This window comes from Lynx rufus, unplaced genomic scaffold (assembly GCF_022079265.1).
Source record: "Lynx rufus isolate CCGP_SWC_20201006 ecotype Redwood Valley unplaced genomic scaffold, mLynRuf1.p SCAF_24, whole genome shotgun sequence".
NCBI classification, from domain to species: Eukaryota; Metazoa; Chordata; class Mammalia; order Carnivora; family Felidae; genus Lynx; species Lynx rufus.
In genome coordinates, this window is record NW_025814839.1 from 1034684 (window position 1) to 1061935 (window position 27252).

At 42.4% G+C, this 27252-nt stretch overlaps 1 protein-coding gene across 4 annotated transcripts in view; it reads left to right on the forward strand.

The window, feature by feature from the left end:
• Positions 1 to 5289: 5289 nt before the first annotated feature.
• The window catches only part of SBNO1 (strawberry notch homolog 1), a 54426-nt gene continuing 32463 nt past the window's right edge, over positions 5290 to 27252 (forward strand). Inside the window, exons 1-6 of one of the 4 annotated variants that reach the window (XM_047088544.1) lie at positions 5290 to 5453; positions 13482 to 13613; positions 14335 to 14439; positions 16402 to 16714; positions 21065 to 21165; positions 25521 to 25617. In XM_047088544.1, the coding sequence (XP_046944500.1) occupies positions 13482 to 13613; positions 14335 to 14439; positions 16402 to 16714; positions 21065 to 21165; positions 25521 to 25617 (748 nt within the window). In that variant the 5' untranslated portion in view covers positions 5290 to 5453. The remainder of the gene's footprint in view (positions 5454 to 13481; positions 13614 to 14334; positions 14440 to 16401; positions 16715 to 21064; positions 21166 to 25520; positions 25618 to 27252) is intronic. The other 3 variants (XM_047088547.1, XM_047088545.1, XM_047088548.1) reach the window with 3 other exon arrangements.

Below are 27252 nucleotides of genomic sequence, written 5' to 3' on the forward strand. Positions count from 1 at the left end.
TGCTGTGAATATAATATATATTAAAAAAAAAGGCCTTCAAAACACAACCCACCAAAAGCCTCTGTCCACATGATGTCTGCCATTGTGAAAAATCTAGTAGATGCTTTAGTCACATTCTGATGCTGCATTAGGTTGCTCACCACTCATCCCTTGAAACGCCACTTCCATGGCATCCGTGATATAATCTCTCCCTGGTTCTGCTTTACCTCTCTGCCTGACTTTACTCAGGCTGAGTGCTCACCTCTTAGATACACACTCTGAGGGTTCTGCCTTTGGCCCCCTGCTTTCCTCTCTGCATTCTTTCTAGCACAGTTTTATCCTTCTTCATGTTTTAATCCCCATCTAGATCCTCAAGCTGTAGACTCCCAACTGCTTGCTAGACCTCTCCACTTGGATGTCCCATTGGCCCCTCAAAATTCCTCATGATAGACTTACTTTCATGGCCTCCAATGAACAATACCTCCTACTGTTCATATTTTTTTAAAGATTATTTTAGGGACGCCTGGGTGGCTCAGTCGGTTAAGTGTCTGACTCTTGATTTTGGCTCAGGTCATGATCTCACAGTTGTGGGATTGGGCCCCGCATTGGGCTCTGCACTGAGCATGGAGCCTGCTTGGAATTCTCTCTCTCTCTCTCTCTCTCTCTCTCTCACTCTCTCTCTCTCTCTCTCTGCCTCTCCTCGACTTGCGTGCTCTCTGTCTCTCAAAATAAACATTTAAAAAAAATTTTTTTTAATGTTTATTTATTTTTGAGACAGAGAGAGACAGAGCATGAACGGGGGAGGGGCAGAGAGAGAGGGAGACACAGAATCGGAAGCAGGCTCCAGGCTCCGAGCCATCAGCCCAGAGCCCGATGCGGGGCTCGAACTCACGGACCGCGAGATCGTGACCTAAGCTGAAGTCGGACGCTTAACCGACTGCGCCACCCAGGCGCCCCTCAAAATAAAAATTAAAAAAAAAAAAGATATTGTATTTTCAAGTAATCTCTACACCCAATGTGGGGTTTGAACTCACAACCCAAGATCAAGAGTTGCATGCTCTACCAACTGAGCCAGTCAGCCCTTCCCACCCCTTCATACCCTTGTGTTGTCTTTCCTTGAATCTTGTGCGGCCTTGTTAATTGACAGAATGTGATGGAAACATCACTTGGTCAGTTGCAAGCCAAAAATTCAAGAGAGGCTGTAAGCTTCTGCTTTTGTGTTTTTGGGAGCCCAGAGCCACCATGTAAGAACCATGAGGCAACTGGAGAGACCACACGGAGAGAGAGAAATACAGCTATTCCAGCATCCTGGCTGAGCCCAGCCCAGCTTGCAGCGTGAGAAAAAACCAAAATGGTGGTTAAGTCATTAGGTTTGGGGGTGTTTGTTACATAGTAATAGATAAGCAAAACTTTCCCCATTATCTAAAGCCAAACTCATTGTCTTCCTCTTCACATGTTGGTCTTCCTGAGGTCATAGTTTCAGCTGTGGCACTATTATCTACCTAGGTTCCGAAGAGAGAAACTGAGGCTTCCTTATAGACTCCTCCCTCCTCACAACCCCTATACAACTAGCCACTGTGTGTCGTTGGCTTTATCTCCTAAATATCTCTTGAACCTGGACCTCTTCTTTTGCTCAACAGAATTTTGCTCCATATCACCTTCTGTTCTAATCTTCTCTTGATCTATCTAGTCCTCATATCTGCAGCCCAGTTCTTAGATCCCTCTGCTACACTGCTCCCAGAGTGATATTCTAGAATGTCTAGCCAACCATGGCAGCTCTCTGCATAACAGGCTTCTGAGCTCCCTGTAGCCTACAGAATAAAGTCCAAACTCAGTTACAAAATGCTCTTGGAGAATGACCTTCATCTATTTTTATAATCCTACTGATAATTCCCTGTTACTTGCTATGTCAATCAGGGTTCAGACAGGAGGCCGAAACTACACCGGGTTTTGAATAGAGATCCATTAATGTAAAGAACTGTTAACTGGGTCTAAGCTGGTTAACTAGGTGACCTGAAAGGGTGAAAAGAGAACTTTAAGACATCACCTCTCCAGCTGCAGGAAGCAGCTCCCACCACTTGGGCTACGGGGACGCAGGGAAGGGGTTGGTGTCATTAAACTTAGAAACACAAAAGAGGGACCCGTGTTGCTCAGACCTAAACTCCAAGGAGGGGGCTCTGCTCAGCTGGTGCCAGCATCTCAGACCTTACAGGGTGGCCCTGTGGAGGGTCCTGCTGGTCCCGCCCCCTGAGAGGAGGGTTTGGTGGGACTATCCCGCAGGCCTGGGGGACACTGAGGAGAGCTGCTGCTACAGGAAGGAGAGGCAGCTGCTAGGGTGAAGAAGTGTTGTTGGGATGACGTTCACAGGAAACTTTCTCCTCCTCCAGCTTTGTCGTCTCCCTCTGGCACTCCCTGTTGCAGAAACAAACACTGAAACAGCTGGCAGAGCAGAAATGTGGTTTTGCGCATCACGATACAGACTAGAGAGGCCTGGGCTTGGAGCTGAGAGACGTCTGTCTTAATGACCCGTGCGCTTGCCTTGTTACTGTCGCTTCTCCTTGCTTTGCTCCTACCTGTTTCAGGACATTTGCATGTGCTGTTTCCTCTTCTTGAAATGCAGTTCCCTCTTCTCTTTGCCCACTTAATACCTACTTTTCCCACTTCCTCAAGGAAGCAGCCTTTGAGTCCTCTGGTGAGGTCAAATCCCTCTGTAATAGGCTGTTAGCTTCTTTGTAACAATGTCACAATTACAAGTTTACATTTTGTGTAATTTTTGGATTAACACCCACTACAATGTAGGGATATTAAACAATTTTTTAATGATTATTTATTTTTGAGAGGGACAGAGTACCAGCGGGGGAAGAACAGAGAGAGGGAGACACAGGATCTGAAGCAGGCTCCAGGCCCTGAGCTATCAGCACAGAGCCCAACACAGGGCTCGAACCCACGGACCATGAGATCATGACCTGAGCCAAAGTTGGACGCTTAAACGACTGAGCCACCCAGGTGCCCCAACACTGTAAGGACATTAATCTATGGGTAGGAACCATCCCCGTCTCTATTCTCATTTGGTTTTCTTACATTTGTGCCCCTAATTTCTAACAATGTACCTGGCCCATAGTAAGGGCTCAATAAATACTTGTTGAATGGAGTGAGAAGTGCAGTTTTAACAGCCATGGAGAAGTCAATACCATGCCTCAACAGGGTTTTGTTTTGTTTCTGAATTAGCTGCTTCCAATAGCATCTCTGTTCTGGGTGGACCCAATAAGTCTTCCTCCTGCTTCTGGTCCTCAGTAGCTTGACTCCCATCCCGATACAACTGCTACTTGCATTGTCATTCTGAGATGCTCTATGTGTACACGCAAGCAAAATATATTATTATACATACTCATAGATAGAGGTGCTTCATTCTCTTGAACAACTGTTTTTCACTGTAGGAAAGTGCCACAGTTCAGTTAACCAGTCCTTTCCTCAAAGACATTTAGTTTGTTTCCCATCTTTGGATTCTACAAATAATGCTGCAGTGAATAACCTTGTGTGTGACATTGTGTGCAAATACACAGTTATATTGCAATATCTCCTGAAATACCATCTTTTACTTTGGTCCCAGAGAAGGAGATTATGCAGATCTGGCAGCAAGGACCTGGCTTGGATGCTCAGAAAGTATCACTAAAGGTGGGGGTTTCTAGGTCAGACCTCCACTTTTTGGAATCTAGTATTTACCTAGTCCTAGCCGGCAGCTAGAGTTTGAGGGCCACTTGGAAACCAAATTGTACCAGCCATGCTCAGAAGACACTGATTCATTAAATACAGTGTTTTAGATTTTTTTTTTCTGCATCCTTTCTCCTTTCATTTCCTTGTCTTTTCATAATTTGACAGATTTGTAATGGCTTGTTTGGTGTCATCTAGACCATAAACTAGGGCTAGTCTAGTGGCCAGCAGTGAACAGGACACATGAGGGCCTTGTTCTTATGGGACTAGTTTTATCATTTTTACCTTTACCAGGTTTCTTTGTGTGTAAGGATGAAATGAAATCATGAAAGCAAAGTAATTAGTCAGCAATTTAAAATGTTCACTTATATGAATATATATATACATATATGACACATACTTATGTATATAAACGCCCAGTTGGAAGATTCATAATCATCTTGCCATGACTACTTTTTTTTCCTCCCCACTTTCTCTCTACTTTCTCCTGAGGAGCTCACACCTTAACCTCCAAATGTTTTGGGGACTTGGTTTTCAACGCAAGGCGAGCGGGATGCGCCGCCAGTAGGGGGCAAGACTCACCCAGGCGTGCCTATTACCTAAGCAACGGAGTCAAACAGCATTCAGAATGACTTTACAAAAGGGTTACCAAGAAGTTAATTTGTTTATTCTGTCAGGTCATTTAATAAGAACAATAATAATAGTAGTAGTGGTAAGAATAAGGGGAAGGAGAAGAAAATAAGGAAGCGAGAGGTGGTGGCGACAAACCTTTTCTGCAGCAATCATTAATCAAGAGCAATAGTTCAGAAAAAAGAAATGGGGCTGACTCTGCTCACACTCCTTAGGGTATGATAATGACAGTGGACCAGCCGAAGGTCTCCGAGTTATACTGCGGTTTCATACTGAATAAAGTGCTTTGAGCGAGCCTAACAAGCAAAGAATAAGCGAATATTTTTTTCTCGGATTGACTGGGTAACGAAGAGCTTTCCAAAGTGATAGAGACGCCACTAGGTAACTTCCTGGGCCGAAGCCACACACCAAAAGGTTTTGAAAATAGCTTCGGGCCCCTCCTAGCCCGACTTTTGAAAGCAGGTGTGGGACGCATGCGCCCGGACCACCGGCTGACCTCCTCGTGGCAAAACCAGAGTGCGGACCTTCCTCCCGACGGCCCGCGGGGCAGAAAGGGAGGGGGAACGGAATTCTCGCGAGGTGTTTGAGCGCCGGCGGAAGCAGTAGACACGTGACTCTTCCAAGAGGCCTTCGCCTTCCCCCCTCCCCCTTCTCGGAAACCCGGCCCCCTCACCCCTCGCCCACCCCGGAGACGCGGTAAAGGACCGTTTGGGTTCCGGAATTCTCTTGGATCCAACCACTGGTACCGGGTCGGCTGGGGCCGGCGGAGTCCGTGCTTGGCAGCGAAGGCAGGGGGCGGTCAAGATGGGGGGGGAAATCATCTTCCTTCACCTAGGAGGGAGGCGGGGCGGAGGGGGGCGCTGGGGAGCGGGTGGGGGGGGGGAAGGGAGGAAGTCACGTGGGGCGCGCGGCGCGCGCTGCGTGCGCGCGGCGCCTCATCCGTCGCCCCACCCCCTCCCCTCCGGCGGGGCGGGGGGGCCGGGGGGAGGGGCGTCAAGATGGCGGCGGGGAGGTAGGCAGAGCCGGACGCCGCTGCTGCCGCCGCCACCGCCGCCTCCGCTCCAGTCGCCTCTAGTTCTTCAAGCTCTCGCCACCCGGGAGAAGCTGTTCCGGCGTCGGATCCCGCGGGGAAAGTAAGTCCTTTCCTTAGCTCTCTTCTGCTTCCACACTCCCCCTCCCGGACAGCCAGCCTCCCACTCCCACCCTCCTCAGGGGGCCGTGTGGGGCCGGGCTGGGGGGGGGGGCAGCCACCTCACCCCGGCTTGGGGCCTCCCTCGCCCCTCTTCGCCCCCTCAGCTGCGCGCCCCAGGGTTCTCGGGGGCACGGTCCCAGCAGCAGCCCCGCCGCACTCGCTTCCTCCGCCCGTCAGCGCCGGGCCCTGCGGTCGCTGCGCGTGGGGCTCTCGGGCCCCGGGGGCCCCGCTGTCCCGGGCCGGAGGCACCCAGTTTGGGCGGGGAGGCAAGGTCTGCGGACTCCGGCTCCGACTCTACTTGGGTCGCCCCCCTTGCTTTCCCCGCTCCACTCGAGGACTGCGAGGTCCCGGACCCGCAGGAAAGTGAGCTCCGCAATCCTTCAAAAGTCCTCCTGTCGGAGGATTGCCCCCGGCTTACGACGAGTGCGGGAGGCGATGGGAGCGCCCCAAATCTGGACCCCACACCTGCAGTTTTCTGATTACCTCGCTCTCAGGGTGTCGAAGCGGTACGTGGGACACGTGGGGGCCACCTTCAAGCCTCACCGAGCGATCAGGTTAATTTTGTCTCCAGCTCGCTCGCCTCCCAGACCCTAAGCATCTATGCAGAGAAAGGCGGTTGCGGATTTGCTTGCTCTAAGAGTGCTTGGCGTAACGAGCATCTAAAGTTCCCCAAACCAGTGCTTGCTGGTGGTTTCCCTGAAGTGGTTTGGGATCGGTTTAACCGCTGAGGAGATTTGGATGTGCCCGAACCCTTGTGATTGTTTCTTTCCTGACCCTGGCATCCAGCTCCTCCCCTTTCCACCCCGGCTTTGTGCTGCTGTTTGGTTCATGTTTGCGGACCACTAACTTGATCCTCGCACAGAGAAGCCCTTTTTATGTGCGGGCTCCGTTTACTGTAGGAAGCTTTTGTTTTGGGGAGTCGCTGGTTGAGAAACGTGGGGAAAGAAGGGCCAAGAAAATGAGAGTCAAATAAAGCAACGTTTTTATCCATTGAATTGCGCAGCCAATTGTAACCGCACCCGGAAGTTTGTACTAAACACGTGTTGCTGAGGGAAGGTTAAAAGCTGGGTCCCCTTTGACCTTTGAGAGTTGATTATTAGCAGTTGATGTTGGGTTAAATGGTTGTTTGTTTGTATTTTTTTTTTCCAGACAGCCATGATTAGGGACGAAGTAGGGCTTGTACAGAGTCGGCCAGGAAGGTCTAGAAAGCTGTCAAATCCGGAGTTGCCCTAGAGCAGATAGACTCGGAGACACGAGCCAGCTAACAGTGCGAAGGGATTCCTTTCCCCCAGTATATTTACGGCAATCAAGTGATTTTTTTTTCCGTAAGCTGCGGGGAAAGCCAGGATCATTGCCCCAAAGACAGTTTGTATAGAATTTCTAGGACAAAATGCAGAGTTTGGCATGGGAGCCTTGCATGGGACCGTGATTTTGAGAGCAAGGGAACGTTTCATTTTCGCGTTTAAAGAAGCTGCTTCCAAAATTTCCTTTATCTGGAAAAACATCTATATTCTTTTGGCTTCTGCTCTTTTGTCCCCCAGGCTAACTTAATTACACACAGTTGTCTATAGAATTTTAAGTGAATTTTACTCTAGCTTGTGGGTAAGTATTAGAAGGGGAGGCTTAGTTGGTGGCTGACAGTCCCATTCATTCATTCATTGAATGCTGTTAAGCGTCTGGCAGTTTTACTTAAGGGCTTTGCTGAAATTACGTACTGCTTAAAAACGGACAGTGTGGAGATTCTTTCATGCTTTTTAAAATGATTCATCTCAAAGACTCTGGCTGCAGATGCATTTCTGCGTTTCTTAGTTTCTAAATTGAGCTTTGATTTGAGACTTGCCTCCTGTGAAGGTCCTGAACGCTCGGATCTGAGATCTGGTCTTGCAGGTACCCTGACTTCATGAGTCTCTCAGTTCCCGTGCTTTGTCTGCCTAAAATTAGTGTAAAGATACTTTCTGAGAAGAACTGCTTTCACATGAAATAGCTACGTAGTTACCAAAATGATAGGATCCTAAAGTTTTTGCAGTTGTCTTTTTTTTTTTTTTTTTTTTTAATGCTGAAGATTGACTTTGATGTCGTTGAACTTATTAGGACAGTCTTGGGATACCACTGAAATTTTGTGTAGATGGAAAGATAGGCTCTTGAAGAGCAGGAACTCTGGTTTTATGAGTACAGTACAGAACCCATCAAGTTAGCTTGCTTATTTAATTCTGGGGAGGCAGTGTATAGTACAGAGTAGTGATTTTGAAACCTTTTTACTGCATCCCATGGTATTTTTACGTTGTGTAAACATAATGACATGTTTTACGTTGTGATCTAGTATATACGCACACACGGAACTGAAAAAGTCATGTCGTGAAATGTTTATCCTCTCTACGCACTCTGCGCTAGTTTTCTGTTCTGTATTGAAATATTTAAGAATGCTGATCATGATACACTGAATTGACTTGACAACTCACTGTGGTGTGACCAGCAGATTGAAAAATATGTTCTAGGGTTAAGAGTACAGTATCTTGGGGGGATGTGGGGTCAGAGCTCCTAGGTTTCTAATTCTGCTCCATGCTTGCTTTGTTGTTACCTTGTTACAGTTCATCTCTCTAAGGCTCAGTTTTTATCTGTGACAAAGGGATAACAGGTAATATTTATTCATGGGTTATCTGGAGGGTTAAAAGAGAAAAAAAATCAACACTGTAGTAAATCTCAAGGTGTCTAACCATCTGGATTTGATGGTGGTAATCAAGAAAGTTGTCCCACCCCCTCCATTCTTTCATGTGTTTTTTTTGTAAAGCATATTTGAAATTTTGTTATCTGCACGTTCCTTTGTGAATCCATTCTTCCTATAAGTTTTGTAGTGAGAGCAGGAAGAGGCAAACTTCAGTGAGCAATTGCTCCCTTGAAAAATAGCTATTAAAAAATACAAATTATATTCCTCAAGGTAATGAAAATCCTTGTTAATGAATTTTTTATATTATCTTTTATATCTCGTGATGTTCTTTTTGTTGTTGTTGTTAGTTTCACTTATTTATTTTGAGAGAGGAAGAGAGAGCGAGAGAGTATGCATGCATGAAAGGGATAGAGAGAGAGAGGGAGAGAGAATCCCAAGCAAGGCTCCCCACTGTCAGCGCAGAGCCTGATGTGGGGCTTTGAACTCACAAAACGTGAGATCATGACCTGAGCTGAAACCAAGAGTTGGACACTTAACCAACGGAGCCACCCAGGTGCCCCTCTCCTGATGTTCTTAATTAAGGAATTGCATTCAGTAGACACTAAATAAATACCTTGTTCATAGATTATATTAGCTAAATTCTGAGTGGATCATTATCCTTCAACTTCTTAAACTAAATGTCATTCGTTACGTGTGGGCTTTGTAAAAGCAAAGTTGAAGCGGAGTTCAAAGGCAGACATACTTAGCGTTGTTAAGGAGAAAAAGTCCTGTTTGTTATTAGTTCAGGCAAAGAAAGATACTTGCTTTACATAAAGAGGTCTACCAGTCTCCTCTAGGCAACCTAACTGATTAGCTGGACAAATTGAATATCTGACACTTATAGGTAAAAAGGAACTCGTATTTTATAGAACTAATGTGGAAGTTATTGAATAGATTGCCCACAAGTAAAGTTGTATTTTAGGGAATAAAGCGTTGGATCAGTGATGTGGAAGAAAACCTGTATTTTTGACGTGATACTAATATTTATCCAAATGATATTTAATAGCTAGTAATGTAACATTTATGCAGCAGCAATCCTGTAAAATAGGTTCTGTTTTTATTCCCATTTGAGGAAACAAGTTATTACTTGATCACATAAGTTATTATTTGACCGTATTGTACTGCTAGTGGATGATGTGGCCAGGATTTGAACCCAGATATTGTTTGACCCCATTGTCTGCACACTTGCCACTGCTACAGATAGACCCCTTGTATCTGCCCAGAGCTATAAAGATCTGCTTTAGGTCTCAACAAGAGCAATCTTGTCCTGGTTGATAGGTTTCAGTGTTGGTATTCTCAGTGGGAACTGTACCCTTGCATTCTTCTGATTGGCTCTTGTTTCTCAGGATTCTCTTCTTGCCAAGGATGGCTCTTCATTTCTACTACTGTGTCCTTGTTTCTTATTTATCGTAGATGCTTTCATAGGTGTACTATTTTGAAATAGGTGGTATTTTTGAATGTGTTTATTTAGGATAGAAATGGAACCTTTTGTTCATTGTTTCAGATAGAGTCACTCTGAGGTTAGCAATTTTGGGGTTTGTTTAAACATTGCTACATGTTCAACTTCACCTAAGGTCTACGAAATCCTTTGTTAGATACACTGTAACACAGTTCTTTTATATCTATCTAACAGTATTTGCATTTATATTGTATTTAAAGGGTTCAAAGTAAAATTGTTGTTTTTCCTCTCAATAAATCTTACTCGTAAGGTGAGGAGAAGATTGAATAATATAACCTTTTTAAGAGCTCTCTTCGCCTGAACACTGAAATTCTGTGAGTCTGTAATAGTTTCAGAATAGGAAAATTAAATATTAAGAGTATTGCCTAATGGCATTAGAGAATGGCATTAGATGTTCCTCCATATCCCTTTCCCCCTTTTTCACTGCAAAAAAGTGCAAGTAAAGAATTTGTGCCCAGTTGACTAAGAAAGGATCCCTAGGGGCGCCTGGGTGGCTCAGTCAGTTGGGTGTCCTACTTGGGCTCAGGTCATGATCTCATGGCTTGTGGGTTCGAGCCCTGCATCAGGCTCTGTGCTGACAGCTCAGAGCCTGGAGCCTGCTTCGGATTCTGTGTCTTCAGATTCGGAGTGCCCCTTCGCCATCATGCTCTGTCTCTCTTTCAAAAATAAACATTAAAAAAAAAAAAAAGGATCCCTAGATTTTGTGTATAAGATGTGTATAAACCTAAAATCTCCTTCATTAACAGCTTGTAAAAGTCATTGTCGTTACTAAGTCACTACTGAGGTTAGAGGTCTCGAATTATTATTCCTGTGAATGAATTTTCAGTAGGTCATTGAGTGTTATTTATAACTGTGCTGTTATTTCTTGTAAAAATACCAAGTTTTTCCCAAATTTTTCCCTTCCCTGATAATATTTTTGTACTTTCAATTCTCACTGTTCAGAAAATATGTTTCAAAAACCTCTCATGAATTTAGTAACGCTTTTCAATGATTTTTTTTCATTAATGATGTTTTTATACTTTTTAGTATAATTAGGTAGGGCTTGGTGTGCCTCTAGTGGATTAATGGATCCCTTGGCCTCCCAAGCGTTCTTTGGTCTGTAGTTTAGGTGTCACTGGTTCAAAACAATGTTTTTTTTTTTTTTTAACGTTTTATTTATTTTTGGGACAGAGAGAGACAGAGCATGAACGGGGGAGGGGCAGAGAGAGAGGGAGACACAGAATCGGAAACAGGCTCCAGGCTCTGAGCTGTCAGCCCAGAGCCTGACGCGGGGCTCGAACTCACGGACCGCAAGATCGTGACCTGAGCTGAAGTCGGCCGCTTAACCGACTGAGCCACCCAGGCGCCCCAAAACAATGTATTTTTATTTCAAATGTAAGTAAATCATTATTTCTAATATTGACTTTAAAAAGATGACATTTTGATAGTTTCTGGAGTTTTATCAATCGGCCTAGGTCAGGATTAGTCATAGCAAGCAGACCAGGACCACCACACATTCCGCCAGGTCACTGGTCTTAGTGAAGTATTTTGTGGATTGAAAATGTTTTTATTTATTTTTTATTTTTAAATGTTTATTTACTTCGAGTGAGCAGGGTAGGTACAGAGTGAAGGAGAGAGAATCTCAAGTAGGTTCTGTGTCGTCGGCATAGAGCTGGATGTGGGGCTTGAACCCACGAACCGTGAGATCATGACCTCAGTCGAAACCAAGAGTCAGATACTTAACTGGCTGAGCCACACGAGCGCCCCTGAAAATGTTTCTAAAGCATTGGCTTAGCTCTCAGTACATGTTTGTACTACATTACTAGGATTAGTTTGTAAAATATGGTCAGCTATTTATTTTACATCTTCATTGGGACATTTCTCCTATTTGTCTCCTCTGTTCATTCCCTTCATACCGTTTCCATCTTGCTGTGCAATGATCTGTCTTCCTTCTGATTTTAAATCAAACTGGCATTTATTCCAAAGTTAAGTATTGAAACTTCTTAGGTTAGCAACATTGACTTCTTGATCTATTCATTGGAAAGAGAATGCATGGGCTTTGGGAGTTTGAACAATCTAGATCTGGGTAGGTGTAGGTAATATAAGCTTTCTGCGCCTCAGTTTCATCTCTGGAATTATAATACCTACCTTTTTCGGGGTTGTTGTGGGCTCATAGTGTACATGAAGAGCCTAACACTGTGAGCTTTGTAAAAGATACTTAGTTGTCAATTTCCTTTCTGTCCTTCTTCCTGCTCAAAATGTATTCCAAAGACTTCTTTTCCTTTTTCTGAAAAATTTTGGGGGAGTCTCATTCGGCTTATCTGCTCTTCCTTGGGGCTGTTTAAGACCCTCTTTAAACAGTCTGCCCTTAGTTTCATTTCTGGGTATCTGTGGTTTCTATCTTAAACTCATTCATGTTTCTGTTAGAACTTCTTTCTAATTGATACTTAGGCTCCTGTGACATAGGCCTACCTAGTAGAGGATTTCTCTGTTAAGTATCTTGCTTTCATTTGAAACAGTATTTCTGCACATTGGAAGTCATGGTCATAGTGACTAACACCTTTCTTTTAGTAGGACATAATGAAAACACTGGCATTAAATTCTGTCACACAGCCTGAGAACAAATGAACTAGCTGAAAATTAGTATATTTATGTAACATGAAATTAGTGTTTTGAGAAAAACAAGTACAGTCATTTTTTTCCCCGTGTTTATGTATGTAAATTGGTTATTTCAGATAATGACAAAAGTTAAAAATTGAGAAAGTTGTTTTTTTCCCTCTACAAAATGGATAAAAATCTGTTTTGGTGCTAAATTACTTTGATACATTGGATCAAAGTACATTGGTTCCTTAGAGTACAGTTGGAAAACCCAAACCTGAAATGTATTTGCTTGCTTCATTTTCCCCTACTAAACCATATAACTCCTTTTTGGGTCTCCTGGGCTCAATGCTTATTTTTTCACTTTGTGTTGGCTTATCTCTAATCGTCCATCAATTCATGCTTTTTGTGTATTTCATATTTTCTTTGATCTTAAGAGCTTCTGTATAAACTTAGCCTTATGGATTGTCCTTCCTAAATATCTTGGAATCCATCCCCCCTTCTTTCCACACTCTGTTATTATAGCACATCATCTCTCTCTTGGTGTGTGTAGTGGTTTCCTAAAATGTCTCTCTGCTTCTGGTCTTATTCTACCCATTCTCAGTTTGCTTCCATACTTCTGTGGAGTAACCTGTCACAAATCTGACTGTGTTCTGCAGTCTTCTATCTGATAACTCTTCAGTGACCCCCACCACCCACGGGATTAAGTGAACTCTCTAGCATTGTATAGAAGGTTGTGGGTGACATTTTCCTCATCTCTCGTCATCACCTATCTGAGCCTTGGATTTCTGTTCTGAGCTTCCGTACCAATGGTAAATTACTCATAAACGTTGTTCTTAAAGTACTAATGTCTTTCATGCCTCCATAAATTTTAATGCACTGTGCAGAAGATGCTTCCCCACCTGGTGATTTCTTCCTTGAGACTCAGTAGTTCCCGGTCGTCTTTGTCCCCTCTCTCCCCAGGCCAAGTTTAACATTGCTTTTGTGTTCCCACCACATTTTGTGCACAAATACTCTTGCTGTGTTTTACATATTTCTCTGTCCTTTCCATCTTGTGAATTTTTTGGAATCAGAGACTATTTCTCGTTAGTCGTTCTTACTTGATATGTAACAGGTTCTTCATAAATATCAAGTGAATGGATCTAGTAGAAAATGTTCGTTTATATTTAGAAGAGAGTTAATTGTCATTTTAAGTTTTTTATGTTAACATTAAATCTTTTGTTCTAAAGATGGTGGAGCCAGGGCAAGATTTACTGCTTGCTGCTTTGAGTGAGAGTGGAATTAGTCCGAATGACCTCTTTGATATTGATGGTGGAGATGCAGGGCTTGCAACTCCAACACCTACTCCTCCAGTTCAGCAGGTAAGAGTTTTCCAAAGCCTCTGTAAAAAGTAGATTGCTTAAATTTCATTTCTCCTTACAGAAATAGGTATTAAGATACATTAAAAAAATTTTTTTAATGTTTATTTTTGAGAGAGCGCACGTGTGTAAGTGGGTTAGGGAGGGGCAGAGAGAGAGGGAGACAGAGGATCCTAAGTGGGTTCTGGGAGCCTGATGCAGGGATCAAACCTGCTAACTGAGCCATGAGATCATAACCTGAGCCCAAGTCGGACACTCAACTGACTGAGACACCCAGGCGCCCCAAGACATAATTTTAAATATGCATGTGCATGTTATTTTTATGTTATTAGTCTTCATTCATGAGAGGGACATTTTTGCAGTGAAAAATTAAGACATTTTCTGCTCTGATATACATATATATTTATATAAGAGAGACGTATTATTTAGAGCTCTTGTGGGAGGGTTGTTAATTTCCTTACTAGTTGTCTTTGTACTTCTTGGGGACCTTCTGAGGTTTCACTATATACTTTCTCTGAAAGTTAAAATAAGATTCTGGTGTTAGCATAATTTTGTGAAGATATTGTACTTGGAAAGATTATTACTTTATACTTGGTATCATATTTTTTTGAGGGTAAAACTTTTTTGTTTTTGTTGTTTTGATAAAATGAATACATCTTTGGTTCTTAAAACAGTTCACTCCCATCATATTTTATTTCTTTCTCTGATGTTATTTTCTCTCCAGTCAGTGCCACTTAGTGCGTTAGAATTGGGTTTGGAGACTGAAGCAGCAGTTCCTGTTAAACCAGAACAAGAGACAGTACCTACTCCAGCACTGTTAAATGTTAGGGTAAGAACAATTTACATTTGACATTGTTACTAAAATGGTTTAGGATCATAGTCAGAAAATAACCTATAAGATGAAGTCATTTTTATCTTACTAGTTCTGCTTTTTGCTGCTTTCCAATATGCTACTCTCACATCCTACTTGCTAAAATAATGCTTTCATTCTTCTGGTAGCTATGTTGATCAAAAGACAATTAGGACAAAACAGAAAATTTTTTGAATTTACTCATTGTAAATGATAATAAAATTTGTGAACTACACATTAACCCACTGCACTTAATTTTTCCTTGTTTATTTCAGCTTTTGTCCATTATGTGATCATAATTGTGCTTTAAATACAGAGTTTACCTTAAACGTAGCATTTATGAACTTAAGCCTAGTGGTGTAAAGGACATCCTAGTTAAAAGTTTGATAATTATGATAAATTATTGTTGAGGGTTTTATTTGAAAGTGGTAAGTGGTGGGACGCCTGGTTGGCTCAGTTGGAAGAGCATGTGAGGGTTGTGAGTTTGATCCCCATATTGTGTGTAGAGATTACTTAAATCTTTAAAAGAGTTCCCTGCTTTAAAAAAGGGGGGATAAGTGGCAGCCTACAAAATTCTTATTATAGGAGTCATGGAAAAATACCAAATACTTTGAAGAGGGAAGGAAGTAGAAATAGACTGAAATTTATAAAAATACTCAGTTGTACTTCAGTCGTTTAAGATCACAGATATTTTATCATTCTCAAATCTTTGACTTTTTTTTCCTGCATTTTTGTCCAGCTTCTAATGTCCCCTCCCCACCCCCCAACTATAAAAGATAAAATGCTATATGGTTTTTCTTAGGCTCAAAGGTAGTACCTGTATTATCACCAATGTTTGATATTGATGATATTGGTGGATTCCCTGGATCATTCATGCAAGATAGGTATTTAAAATGTTGCTTGGGGTTGCCTGGCTGGCTCAGTCAATAGAGCATGGGACTCTTGATCTCGGGGTCATGAGATCAAGTCACACATTGGGTGCAGAGATTACTTAAAAGTAAAATCTTCAAAAAAAAAAAAAAATGCTGCTTGATAGTTTTCTCTTTTAAGTTCTAAATGTTGGTGTAGTCTGTATGATAGCAAACAAAACATTGTATAAGAATCACAGAATGTTAGAAATGGAAAATGGACTTCAGAGAGCCTGGGCCTCCAGGGGTGAAGTGATTTGCTTAAGGTTATTGACCTAGTTGAGGCAGTGCTGGGATTAGAAATACTTTCTCTTCCTAGCCCTTGTATTATATAGGGTTGCAATACATCACAGCTTGCTTGGGATAGTCCTATTTTATGCTTGCTGCCCCTGACAGTTATAGAAAATGTCACACTACTACTATACCTTTTTTTTCCCCCTCAAAATGGTGTGTTTTAACTTGGTAGTTTATAGTTAGGCATATTTAATTAAAAATACAGCACCAATAGTTTGGTAAGAAAGTCAGTTTTAAATTTTATTTTTTTATTATTAACTTTTAAATGTTTATTTATTTTGAGAGAGCGAGAGAGCCCATACATGTGCACGCATGGGAGCAGGGAAGGGACACAGAGCGAGAATCCCAAGCACGTTCACAGAGCCCAGTGCACGGCTTGAATCCACAAACCATGAGATCATGACCTGAACCAAACCAAGTGTTGGATGCTTAACTGAGTGAGCCACTCAGGTGCCCCACCATTTTTTTTTCTTTTTTTTTTTTTTTAATTTTAGAGAGGGAGTGAGCAAGTGGAGGGGGCAGAGGGAGAAAGAGAATCTCAAGCAGGTTCCATGCAGATACCAGGCTCGATCCCATGACTCTGGGATCATGACCTGAGCCGAAATCAAGAGTCAGACACTCAACTGACTGAGCCCCTAGTTTTAGATTTTTAAATGGCCTTCCATGTGTGTGGATCTAGGCTGTGTTAGAGAGTAAAGTACTTCTCAGTGGTCTGATGTGTTATGGTTTTCTTTTATAGCAGCAGCCTCCATCTACTACAACATTTGTGCTGAATCAAATAAATCAGCTTCCGACCTTGGGATCTACAATTGTAATGACTAAAACACCGCCTGTAACAACGAATAGGCAGACCATCACATTAACAAAGTTTATCCAGACTACTGCAAACACACGCCCTTCAGTCTCAGCACCAGCAGTACGAAATGCCATGACCTCTGCACCCTCAAAAGACCAGGTTCAGCTGAAGGATCTACTAAAAAATAATAGTCTGAACGAACTCATGAAACTGAAGCCACCAGCTAATATTGCTCAGCCAGTTGCAACAGCAGCTAGTAAGTCTTTCTATTTTCTATGGTGTCACCTGTCTCCCTGAGGTAAGATAGGTCAGTGTGTTTTTAAGGGTTTGCTTGGGTCTTAAAAGAACTGGGCAAGAAGGAGATGTCTGCATGACTCTGTACAATTACAGTATTTATACAGTACAAAGGAAGAAGGAATTTAGAAGCCTTAGCATTTACCTTGAAGTAAAATATGAAATTTCCAGGTGGCTACAGTCATTAACACCATGAGATACTGGTTTTATATACTGGGAATAACTGGTTAACACTTTCTTGGTCCTTTAAATCTGTGCTTCTCAAACTTTATGTGATCTTGCTCACAGCCAGAATCAGATTCAGTAGGTCTGGGTGGGGCCCAAGATTCTGCATTTTTCTAACAAGCTTTTTGGAGGTGTTATTGCTGGTGGTCCTTGGACCATGTGTGAGGTAACTGGCTTTAAACTGATACTTTACTGCTTTACTGTGACTTTTACAGCTTTATGATTTTGCCTGTCACTGGCTTCATTGCTTGTGGATAGTCGTATATTTAGTAAATTCCCTTTTAAAATACATATGTTTTCATTATAAAATAACTTACTGCATTTTTTTTGAAGAATGAGCACCCATATAATAACTTTCTAAAAAAACAGCTTTATTGAAATATAACGTGCATACGATAAATTTTACCTTTTTAAAATTTTTTTTTTTTCAACGTTTTTATTTATTTTTGGGACAGAGAGAGAGACACAGCACGAACAGGGTAGGGGCAGAGAGAGAGGGAGACACAGAATCAGAAACAGGCTCCAGGCTCCGAGCCATCAGCCCAGAGCCTGACGCGGGGCTCGAACTCCCGGACCGCGAGATCGTGACCTGGCTGAAGCCGGACGCTTAACCGACTGCGCCACCCAGGCGCCCCTCAACCGTATACTTTAAAAAGGTAAAATTTAGGGGCGCCTGGGTGGCGCAGTCGGTTAAGCGTCCGGCTTCAGCCAGGTCACGATCTCGCGGTCCGGGAGTTCGAGCCCCGCGTCAGGCTCTGGGCTGATGGCTCGGAGCCTGGAGCCTGTTTCTGATTCTGTGTCTCCCTCTCTCTCTCTGCCCCTACCCTGTTCGTGCTGTGTCTCTCTCTCTGTCCCAAAAATAAATAAAAACGTTGAAAAAAAAAATTTAAAGTATACGGTTGAGTAGATTATAGTATATTCACAGTTGTTAAACCATCACCACTAGCTAATCCATAATACCTTAAGGATAGGGTTTAACGGGAAAAAGTTCCACAATGGTTTGATTACATTTTTAAAGAGTTCATTTATGCATAAAGAATATAGATTTTGTAGTTTTTCTTTGGAGTTTGTTGTTGCTCATTTATTCAACGAATATTTATTGAGTGCCTTCTATATGCCAAGTACTGTTCTGGGGTTTTGAGGCTATGGCTGGGAGAAAAACTGTTGGAATCTCTGCTCTCATGGAGCTTGCATCCTAGTGGAGAGATGCAGACAATAAACAAAATAAGTTAGTTATACAGTACATCTGATACGGACAAGCTCTGTGGAAAGAAATAGAAAATGGGGTACAGGGCAGGAAGAGGTTACAGTGTTAAGTGGAACGTTCAGAGGAAGCTTCGTGTTTAGTGTATTGAGGTAATTTTTAAGGGTAAAATAGAATTAATTGGTGTTTTTAAAAATTTTAGCAATGTCATATTTTAGTAGTATAGTTTTAGAAACTGAAAAATGTGAACTCTTAAGAGGGATATTCTTTCCTTCCCTCTACATTCTGCTGAAATATATTTGAGTGCCTTTTTTTTTTTATTATTTAAAAACAATTTTTTTTAACGTATATTTATTTTTGAGACAGAGAGAGACAGAGCATGAACGGGGGAGGGTCAGAGAGAGGGAGACACAGAATCGGAAACAGGCTCCAGGCTCTTAGCTGTCAGCACAGAGCCCGACGTGGGGCTCGAACTCACGAACTGCAAGATCATGACCTGAGCCGAAGTCGGCCGCTTAACCGACTGAGCCACCCAGGCGCCCCTATTTGAGTGCCTTTTATGTAACAGTACCATGACAGGCACTGTTGGAAACGGTAACTGACCTCAGTCATAGTCTGAGCTGACCACTATTGTATAGTTTTAGCATAGGAATTGGTGCCTTTTTTTAAAGTAGATTTCTTGGGGCGCCTGGGTGGCGCAGTCGGTTAAGCGTCCGACTTCAGCCAGGTCACCATCTCGCGGTCCGTGAGTTCGAGCCCCGCGTCGGGCTCTGGGCTGATGGCTCAGAGCCTGGAGCCTGTTTCCGATTCTGTGTCTCCCTCTCTCTCTGCCCCTCCCCCGTTCATGCTCTGTCTCTCTCTGTCCCAAAAATAAATAAACGTTGAAAAAAAAAAAAAATTTAAAGTAGATTTCTTTGGCATTATTGTATGTTTGGATTAAGGAGATAGAATGGAGGTTCCTGATGATTTATACTGGCACATAAATAGCATTTTATTAGGGTTTTGGAATGAGGTGATAGGTATTGTACAGTTCCTTTTTCCAAAGGAAAAAGGTATTTGTATTTCTAATTGTGGGAAATAAATAAGTTCTAATACCTGATATAGACCAATATATAATTTAGGGACAGAATTGACTGCTTGGAAGTTGTGCTTATGTTTATAAAGAAGAAGGCTGGGGCGTTCGAAAGCAGTGGTCAAAAAGTGTTTGTAGCGCGATGTAGAACTAACATTGTCTCCAGTGAGAGATGCGATTAAAAATATCAAATTATTTAATCTTTTCTTTGAGTCCATACCATTGTGGCTTTATGGTTATAGTTTACTCAAGGTCATTGTCCTGAACCAACTGCAGCCTGGCAGCTAGATGCCAACTGAAAAATAATTTTAACTGCCTTAGGACAGATTTTTATTTTCTGCCATGGAGAGCAGGACCGTGGCCCTGACCTGGCTGGGGTGCAGGGCAGCATCTGGGATGGCTCTTGGGAGACTTAGGGGTGGGGTGGGGTGGGGTGATCAGTTTTGGAAGCAACTTTCATTAAAAGTTTTTGGGTTTGAGGAAATACTGCTGCTTTTTTGAGTGGCTTTCTGAGCATTCTACCCCTCAGAGCAAATGTCCTCATAATGTAAAGAAGACTGTGTTATTGTGAGGGAAGTTCAGAAAGCAAAACAAAACAGGATAGGTTTGGAGCTGATCCAGTAATACTTAGTAAGTACAGTAACATCTACCACATCCAGTGGAGTAATTTTAAAAAGACAAAAGAGTACAAATCAAGGCCATCTTTGTGTGGAAGCCTGAGAAACCGTCAGACTAGACCAGGGCTGAAAAAGAAACATGTAAGTGAATGCCGAAGATAAGCATACTTTTGTGTTGTAGCAGAGGATCATCTTTTTACTAAAGGGGAAGAACAATAAAAGTATGAAACTGCAAAGAGCAAGATTTTCATGTTCCTCCCTCACTTAGCTATGGGTGTTGCGCCTTTTGGAGCCATGAGCTCTTTGGGTCTCTGGGTTCTGAGTCCGCTTCTGTAACTCTGTGAACTGTTCACTGGCTCTCGCACAGTTACGTTAAACAGATAAATCCGTTATCTCTGTTCTGACCTCCTTATTTTGTTAACACTTTGTTATTTTGGAGTCCCAAGTGACAGGCCTCCAAACACTCCTATCTTTTGGTAGAATAGATCAGATCCGGTCAGTGCTCCTGGTGTGATTGTCACACTGTGGTCTCAAGGATCCCAGGTACCTGAAGCGAGCACTTCAGGGATGTAGGCTGGTTACGGGGCTCTAGACTCCTCAGTCAAGAAGTTCTCCTTGGCCTAGTACTCGAATTGAAGGATTCAGTTCTCTTGCTGTGTGTAAAAAGAGTTTGCAAACCACTGGTATAGAAGAAGAAAAAATTCATTGTTCGGATCTTTGAGGAGAGGAGGAACGTAGAATTTCCAAATTTTTTTCTTTTTTCCTTCCAAGAAAGAATTATTTTGCCTTGAAAGCAAGTATCATCAACTCAGGTGAGATTGATTCTGTCTTGGTGATAATACCAAGTTTTGTGGGGTTTTTTGATGAACCAAGTGAAGTGTCCCAAAGCAATGCTAGCTCTTGGTGTTTGTGTTGAAAGAAACTATCAAATATTCTGATTAAGGTGTCTTTTTGATAGTTTTCAAGTTTCCTGTACATGCATATCCGTTTAAGGTAACTTGTTTTCTAAGGTTAATTCTTACCTCCACGATAACACATTGCCTTGCATGTTTTTATCCTTATGCTTAATTTAAGGTAGTGATAAGCAGATCGGTATTTTTTCATTTGTGAAGTGGGTAAACTACTGAGTTTTTAAAAAACTGTTGGAAAAGAAATTTAGAAATCGTTCTAAAATGTAATGACTCTCCCCCTCAGCTGATGTAAGCAATGGTACAGTCAAGAAGGAGTCTTCTAATAAAGAAGTAGCGAGAATATGGATAAACGACATGAAAATGAGGAGTTTTTCCCCAACCATGGTGAGTTTTAAAAGCTGTATCTGTATTGTGTTATGGAAGTACACTTGGCTAAAAGTACTCTAAAACAACCCTCAGAAAACTTTTTTGGGGTGAAGGGGGGCTACTCAACTGCATAAACTAATGAGTAAGCATTAAATCTCACTGAAGTAAACTAACATACTGAACAAGGTGATAATAACTTGCATATTTGATAGGGTGTAGTATTACATGCAGTACTCACATCCTTTTTGTGTGGATCTCATCTGGTAGAAAAAGACAATGTGAGTTAACCAAAAGTGTTTGATAACTGTCCATTTTAGGATTGAACTTGCATGTATAGCTAGTTCTGAGCTGTCAGATCATATAATGTTCTAGTTACAGTAATCTTTTTCCTTATAGTTTGGAAATGTTGTATGTTTTGGGTTAATTAATTCTGTACATTTATTTCATTGCTGTGTATAACACTGCATGTGTGTGGTGGGTTTGTACAAGAGGTATACTACATGGTTGCCCCTTCCATAATCACACAATTTGACAAGCACATGGTGTAAGTAGTAATAGAAGGTACAGCAAAAAGTACATTGGGACAGTCACAATTAGGGTTATGACTTTGGAGGAAGAGGAGGTCTCCCTGGACTCACATGGCCTGAGAAGATTTCATTTTGTGGCAGAGATATAATGGAGATTGGGTGTTGAGTTTGGAGAGACTGTAGGAGGGCATTTTAGGAAGGGAGCTAATGCATTGGCACAGAGGAGACGGCTATATGTTTAGGTGACCGTAAGCCATGAGGAAGTTCGAATAGTTGGATTTGGCACTTTGGAGGGTTCTGAGTTGAGTTTGAAAGATTTGGACTTGGTGCAGCACCAGTCGGGGCCACTGGAAGTGGAGGATCCTGTTAGTGACTCAGGATGGGTTGGTGGGGGGAAGACCCTTTGGTTAAGTACTCCAGAAGGAAGTATTAGAAATTAAACTTGGGGGACTACGAAGAGAATGATTGGAACAAGGTGAGAGGGAAGAAAAAAAGGAAAACATGTAACAATACCAGAGGATTGCTAAGACTTGGGGACGGAATAAGGAACTGGAGACACAGCGCAGCCGTCTGTGCCTGAGGTTTTGAACAGGGACTAGGAGAGTGAATGCTGGCCGGACCCAGTTTACTTAATAGTTGTGTGCCAGCAACTTACATGGAAGTTGATTTTTAGAAAATACAATTGCGTTTTTCTTTCTTTTTTTTTTTTTTTTTTTTTAATTTTTTTTAAGTTTATTTTTGAGAGAGAGAGAACCAGCCAGGGAGGGGCAGAGAATGGGGGACAGAAGATCCCAAGTGGGCTCTGTTCTGACAGCAGACAGCCCCATGCATGGCTCGAACTCACGAACCATGAGATCATGACTGAACCCAAGTCTGACACTTAACCAACTGAGCCACCTAGATACCCTGGGATTGCGTTTTTCTTTAAAAAATGTATGTAGTACTCAGGTTCCCAGTTCAGCTTATGTTTGCCCATAATATGCCAGAAGTTCTTTGTTGTCCTTGCAGTTAAGAAACCTCTAACAGGGAGTGCCTGGGTGGCTTCAGCTCAGGTCATGATCTCTCGATTCGTGAGTTCAAGCCCTGCATGGGGCTCTCTGCACAGAGCACGCTTCAGATACTCTGTCTCCTTCTCTCTCTGCCCCTCCCTCGCTCATGCTTTTTCTCTCTCTCTCTCAAAAATAAATATTAAAAAAAAAAGAGGGGCACCTGGGTGGCTCAGTTGGTTGAGCATCCAGCTTTGGCTCAGGTCATGATCCCACAGTTTGTGGGTTCAAGCTCCACGTCAGGCTCTGTGCTGACAGCGTGGAGCTTGCTTGGAATTCTCTCTCTCTCTGTCTCTCTCTCTCTCTCTGTCTCTGTCTCTCTCTCTCTCTCTGCCCCTATCCTACTCATTCTCTCCCTCCGTCCGTCCCTCCCGCTCTCTCTCTCTCTCTCCCTCAAAACCAATAAACTTTAAAAAAAAAAAAAGAAAGAAAGAAAGAAACATCTAACGGGCGCCTGACTGGCTCAGTCAGGGGAGCATGTGACTCTTGGTCTTGAGGTCTTGAGTTCTGGCCCCACGTTGGGCATAGAGCTTACTTTAAAAAAAAAAAAAAAAAATCTGTATCTCTAGCAGAGATCACAAACTGGTAGACTGTGGACCAAAGCCAGTTGACAAATGTGTTTTGTTGGGTGGGACTCCACAGTATTTTGAAAAAATTTGAACTTGTTGCTACCACATAAAAATCCTCTGATTTCCGGGTTCTCCTGAAAAACAGGAGTACCTGACGACCGTGGGCCCACATTCCCACCTGAACAGGCTTCTGGCTGAGTAGGAACGTGGACTTTGTGTGTTGGGTGGGCGTTCCGCAGGTACCATAGTCTCCCCACTCCCCCTCATTTATCTCCTTGACCTGAAGCTTGGGGACCCTCAGTTGCCTTTTTATTGGCTTTGAAATTTACCTGTGTGTCCCTGGATTTTGTGACCAGACAGTAGACCAGCTTATCTTCCAGTTAACACTCTTGGTGATTTTTTTTTTTTTTTTTTTTAATTCAGGTAAGGGAAGATAAGATAGAGGGAGAGGGAAGGAGGCTGGTCATTTAGCATAGTATGCATTCTTTTTGTTTTTTTCAATGTTTTGTGTTTTATTTATTTTTGAGAGAGAGAGCATGAGTGGGGGAGGAGCTGAGAGAGGAGGACAGGATCTGAAGCGGGCTCTGCACTGACAGCAGAGAGCCTGATATGGGGCTTGAACTCACGAACTGGGAGATCATGACCTGAAGTCGGAAGCCCAACCCACTGAACTCTCCAGGTCCCCTAGTCTTATTTGATAACGTGGGGAAAGGGCTGAAGGTGGGATGGGGAAGACACAGAATTTAAGTGATTTAAGCAAGGCCACACAAATTAACAGCAGAATGAGGATTTGTATGTGTTTCTTTGCCAACCCCACTTTGTCTCCGGTTTCTCAAATTGAGTTTTATTTTGGCATACTTTCTAAGAACATTCGGAACTTTTTTGGATTTTTTTCCTAAGGATTCCATGGATTGATGTTGATTGGATGTTTATCTACCATCGCCCTCTTCCTTCCCACTTTTATTGAGCATCTGTTTGCCATCATAACTCTAGACAAAATAAAAAATCGAAGAGCCTGCCCTTACCTTTCAATGTTTTGTTATCCTTGGCGTTGCCTGTAGGCCCTGACTGGCTTCTCTCTCTCTCTTTTTTTTTTCCCCCTCCTTTTCTGGATATACTGGATTTCACAGATTTTTCTCTATAGTCTTTCTTTTTTTTTTTTTAATTTTTTTTTCAACGTTTATTTATTTTTGGGACAGAGAGAGACAGAGCATGAACGGGCGAGGGGCAGAGAGAGAGGGAGACACAGAATCGGAAACAGGCTCCAGGCTCTGAGCCATCATCCCAGAGCCCGACGCGGGGCTCGAACTCAGGGACCGCGAGATCGTGACCTGGCTGAAGTCGGACGCTTAACCGACTGCACCACCCAGGCGCCCTTCTATAGTCTTTCTTGAACAAGCACATTAATAAATATCTTTGGTGTTGGTTTACTTGTAGTGAAAAGAGACTTGTTCAGGGGCTTTCTATTCCCCTATTTCTCCCTACCGCTCCTCCTTTAAGATTCTGTGAAGAAAAAAAGGAACGTGATTGGTAACCATTCGCACAAGTTGTCTAGGACAGTCTGGCTTTATTCTAGTTTTCCTGGTGTACTTAACTAATAGCTCCCCATTTCATTTTCACGTGTGCCAAGGATTAGAGAGTAAGTGATATGGCTTTCTTATATGTGATTGTTGTGTTTGTGGAGACACAGATGTCTGAAGTAAATGCTCCGTCCTTCAGAAGAACCTTTAAATCCAGAGTTTTCTGGGGTTTTAGTTTCAATGTCCGAGGGAGAGAAGACAGGTGACGTGAAGGTTCACTAAAATGAGGGTGGGATGTGTGGCTTCAGTGGTTTCTGCCATTGATGTTGTAGGATGAGCTGCCGGGGCTCATCCACCTTCCTTCCTAAGCCTTTTGGTCCTTCTCTTCCTGGAACTGACACGGACTGAGGTTAGAAAGAGTTCTGGGCATCAGGGAGGGTGGTAGGCAAAGGGGAAAGTAGTTTGAGAGGTAGTGACTGGAAGGAAGGTGGAGCCCTGAGGTGACCCAGCAGTGTGTTAGAGCTGAGAGTAGGGCATGGATTATCTTTGCTCATCAGAGAAGCACGAAAGAACCAAAGTATGATCCAGCTTTGAGGGAACATAGAAGAGGAATGTCATGTTTCCAAGACTGAAGATTGCTAGTATTCCTACAGAGGAGTTTTCCTGTGTGTTGGCTGGACCTCCAGTCTCTGATCATGCTCTATGTTACAGAAGGTCCCTGTTGTGAAAGAGGAAGATGAACCAGAGGAGGAAGATGAAGAAGAAATGGGTCATGCAGAAACCTACGCAGAATATATGCCAATAAAATGTATGTCTTTGGGATTTGTCAAAATGATGAAAGACTTTTGGGTTCCTCTTGAACTTAAGTAACTTTCCCACACATGTTATTACCTATTAGGATCTATCAATATTGGGTACCTTGGAATTTGACAAGTGTGAGCCTTATAATCTGTTTTAAATTATTACAGGTTTTAAAATATCTAGGTGAAAATTTTACTGGTGTATTTTTTCCTACAGAAAGTTAAAACTGTTTTGGGTTGAAGTCCTTTAAAACTTAGAGTAAAAAAGCTTGGGCTTTATTTTGTTTCAAGTTAATTTTGCTCATGTCAGCAGCAGGTATAAAATCATAGTGAATTATAGAGGCGTAAGTCTGTACCTTAGCTTTATATACTTTATGCAAACAAAAGCATGGGAATCTTAAAAATACAATGTGCTATTTATTTCAATAGTGTACCTTAACATTTCTCCCTTTTTGCCGTAACAACCCTGTTTTATTTTTTCAGTGACCACTATACTATGTCAAACTGAAAATTAATAGTTTTTAACTTTAGTAGAAAAATGTTCACTTTGGGTGGCTCAGTTGGTTAAGTGCCCGACTGTTGATTTAGGCTCACTCAGGTCACGATCTCATGATTGTGCATTTGAGCCCAGTGGGGCTTCAGTTCAGCATGGAGCTTGCTTGAGATTCTCCCTCTCCCCACCTCCCTCCTGCCTCGAGCATGTACTCCCTCCCTCTCAAAAAAAAAAAACAAATGTTCACTCTCATTATATGGTGGTGATAAGATGGAAAAAATATACACATGGCTAGAATCTTTTATGTACTCTGGGTTTCTATAAAAAGCCACTAATATTACCACTTGAACTAAAAAAATCTGTTTACCAACTGTGTATGGACTTCAAGCTCCCATAATTTTCTGGCCATTTAAAAAGAAATTATTTATTTTTAATGTTTATTTTTGAGAGAGAGCGTGCATGCATGTGAGTGGGAGAGGAGAAGGTGCAGAAAGAGAGAGGAATAGAGAATCCAAAGCGGGCTCCACACTGACAGCAGAGTGCTGGATGTGTGGGGCCTTGAACCCATGAACCATGAGATCATGACCTGAGCCGACATTGGACGCTCAACCTACTGAGCCACCCAGGTGTCTCTATTTATTTATTTAAGTTTATGTATTTTGAGAGAGCGAGCCAGGGAAGGACAGGGAGAGAGGGAACCCCCAAGCAGGTCCATGGTGTTAGTACAGAACCCGACTCGGGACTTAATGTCATAAACTGTGAGAACTGAAACCTGAGCTGAAACCCAAGAGTCAGACACCTAATTGACTGAGTCACCCAGGTGCCCCTAAAATGAACTTTAGAAGTAAAAGAAAAACAATTTTTTTAATTAAATTTTATTTTTTAATTTAAATCCAAGTTAGTGAACATACAGTAAAAATAATTGTTTTTTGACGAACTTTAAAGAGCACTTGGCTTGCTCAGCTGGTAGAACATGTAGCTTTTGATTTCAGAGTTGTAAGTTCAAGCCCCACGTGGATGTGTAAGCTACTTAAAAATAATACATACACATATACTTACATACCTGTATACATTTTTAAACTACGAACTTCAGGTTATGGTATCCGAAATGGGTAGTTTCCCCCTCCCACCCATAATAGTTCATAAAAGG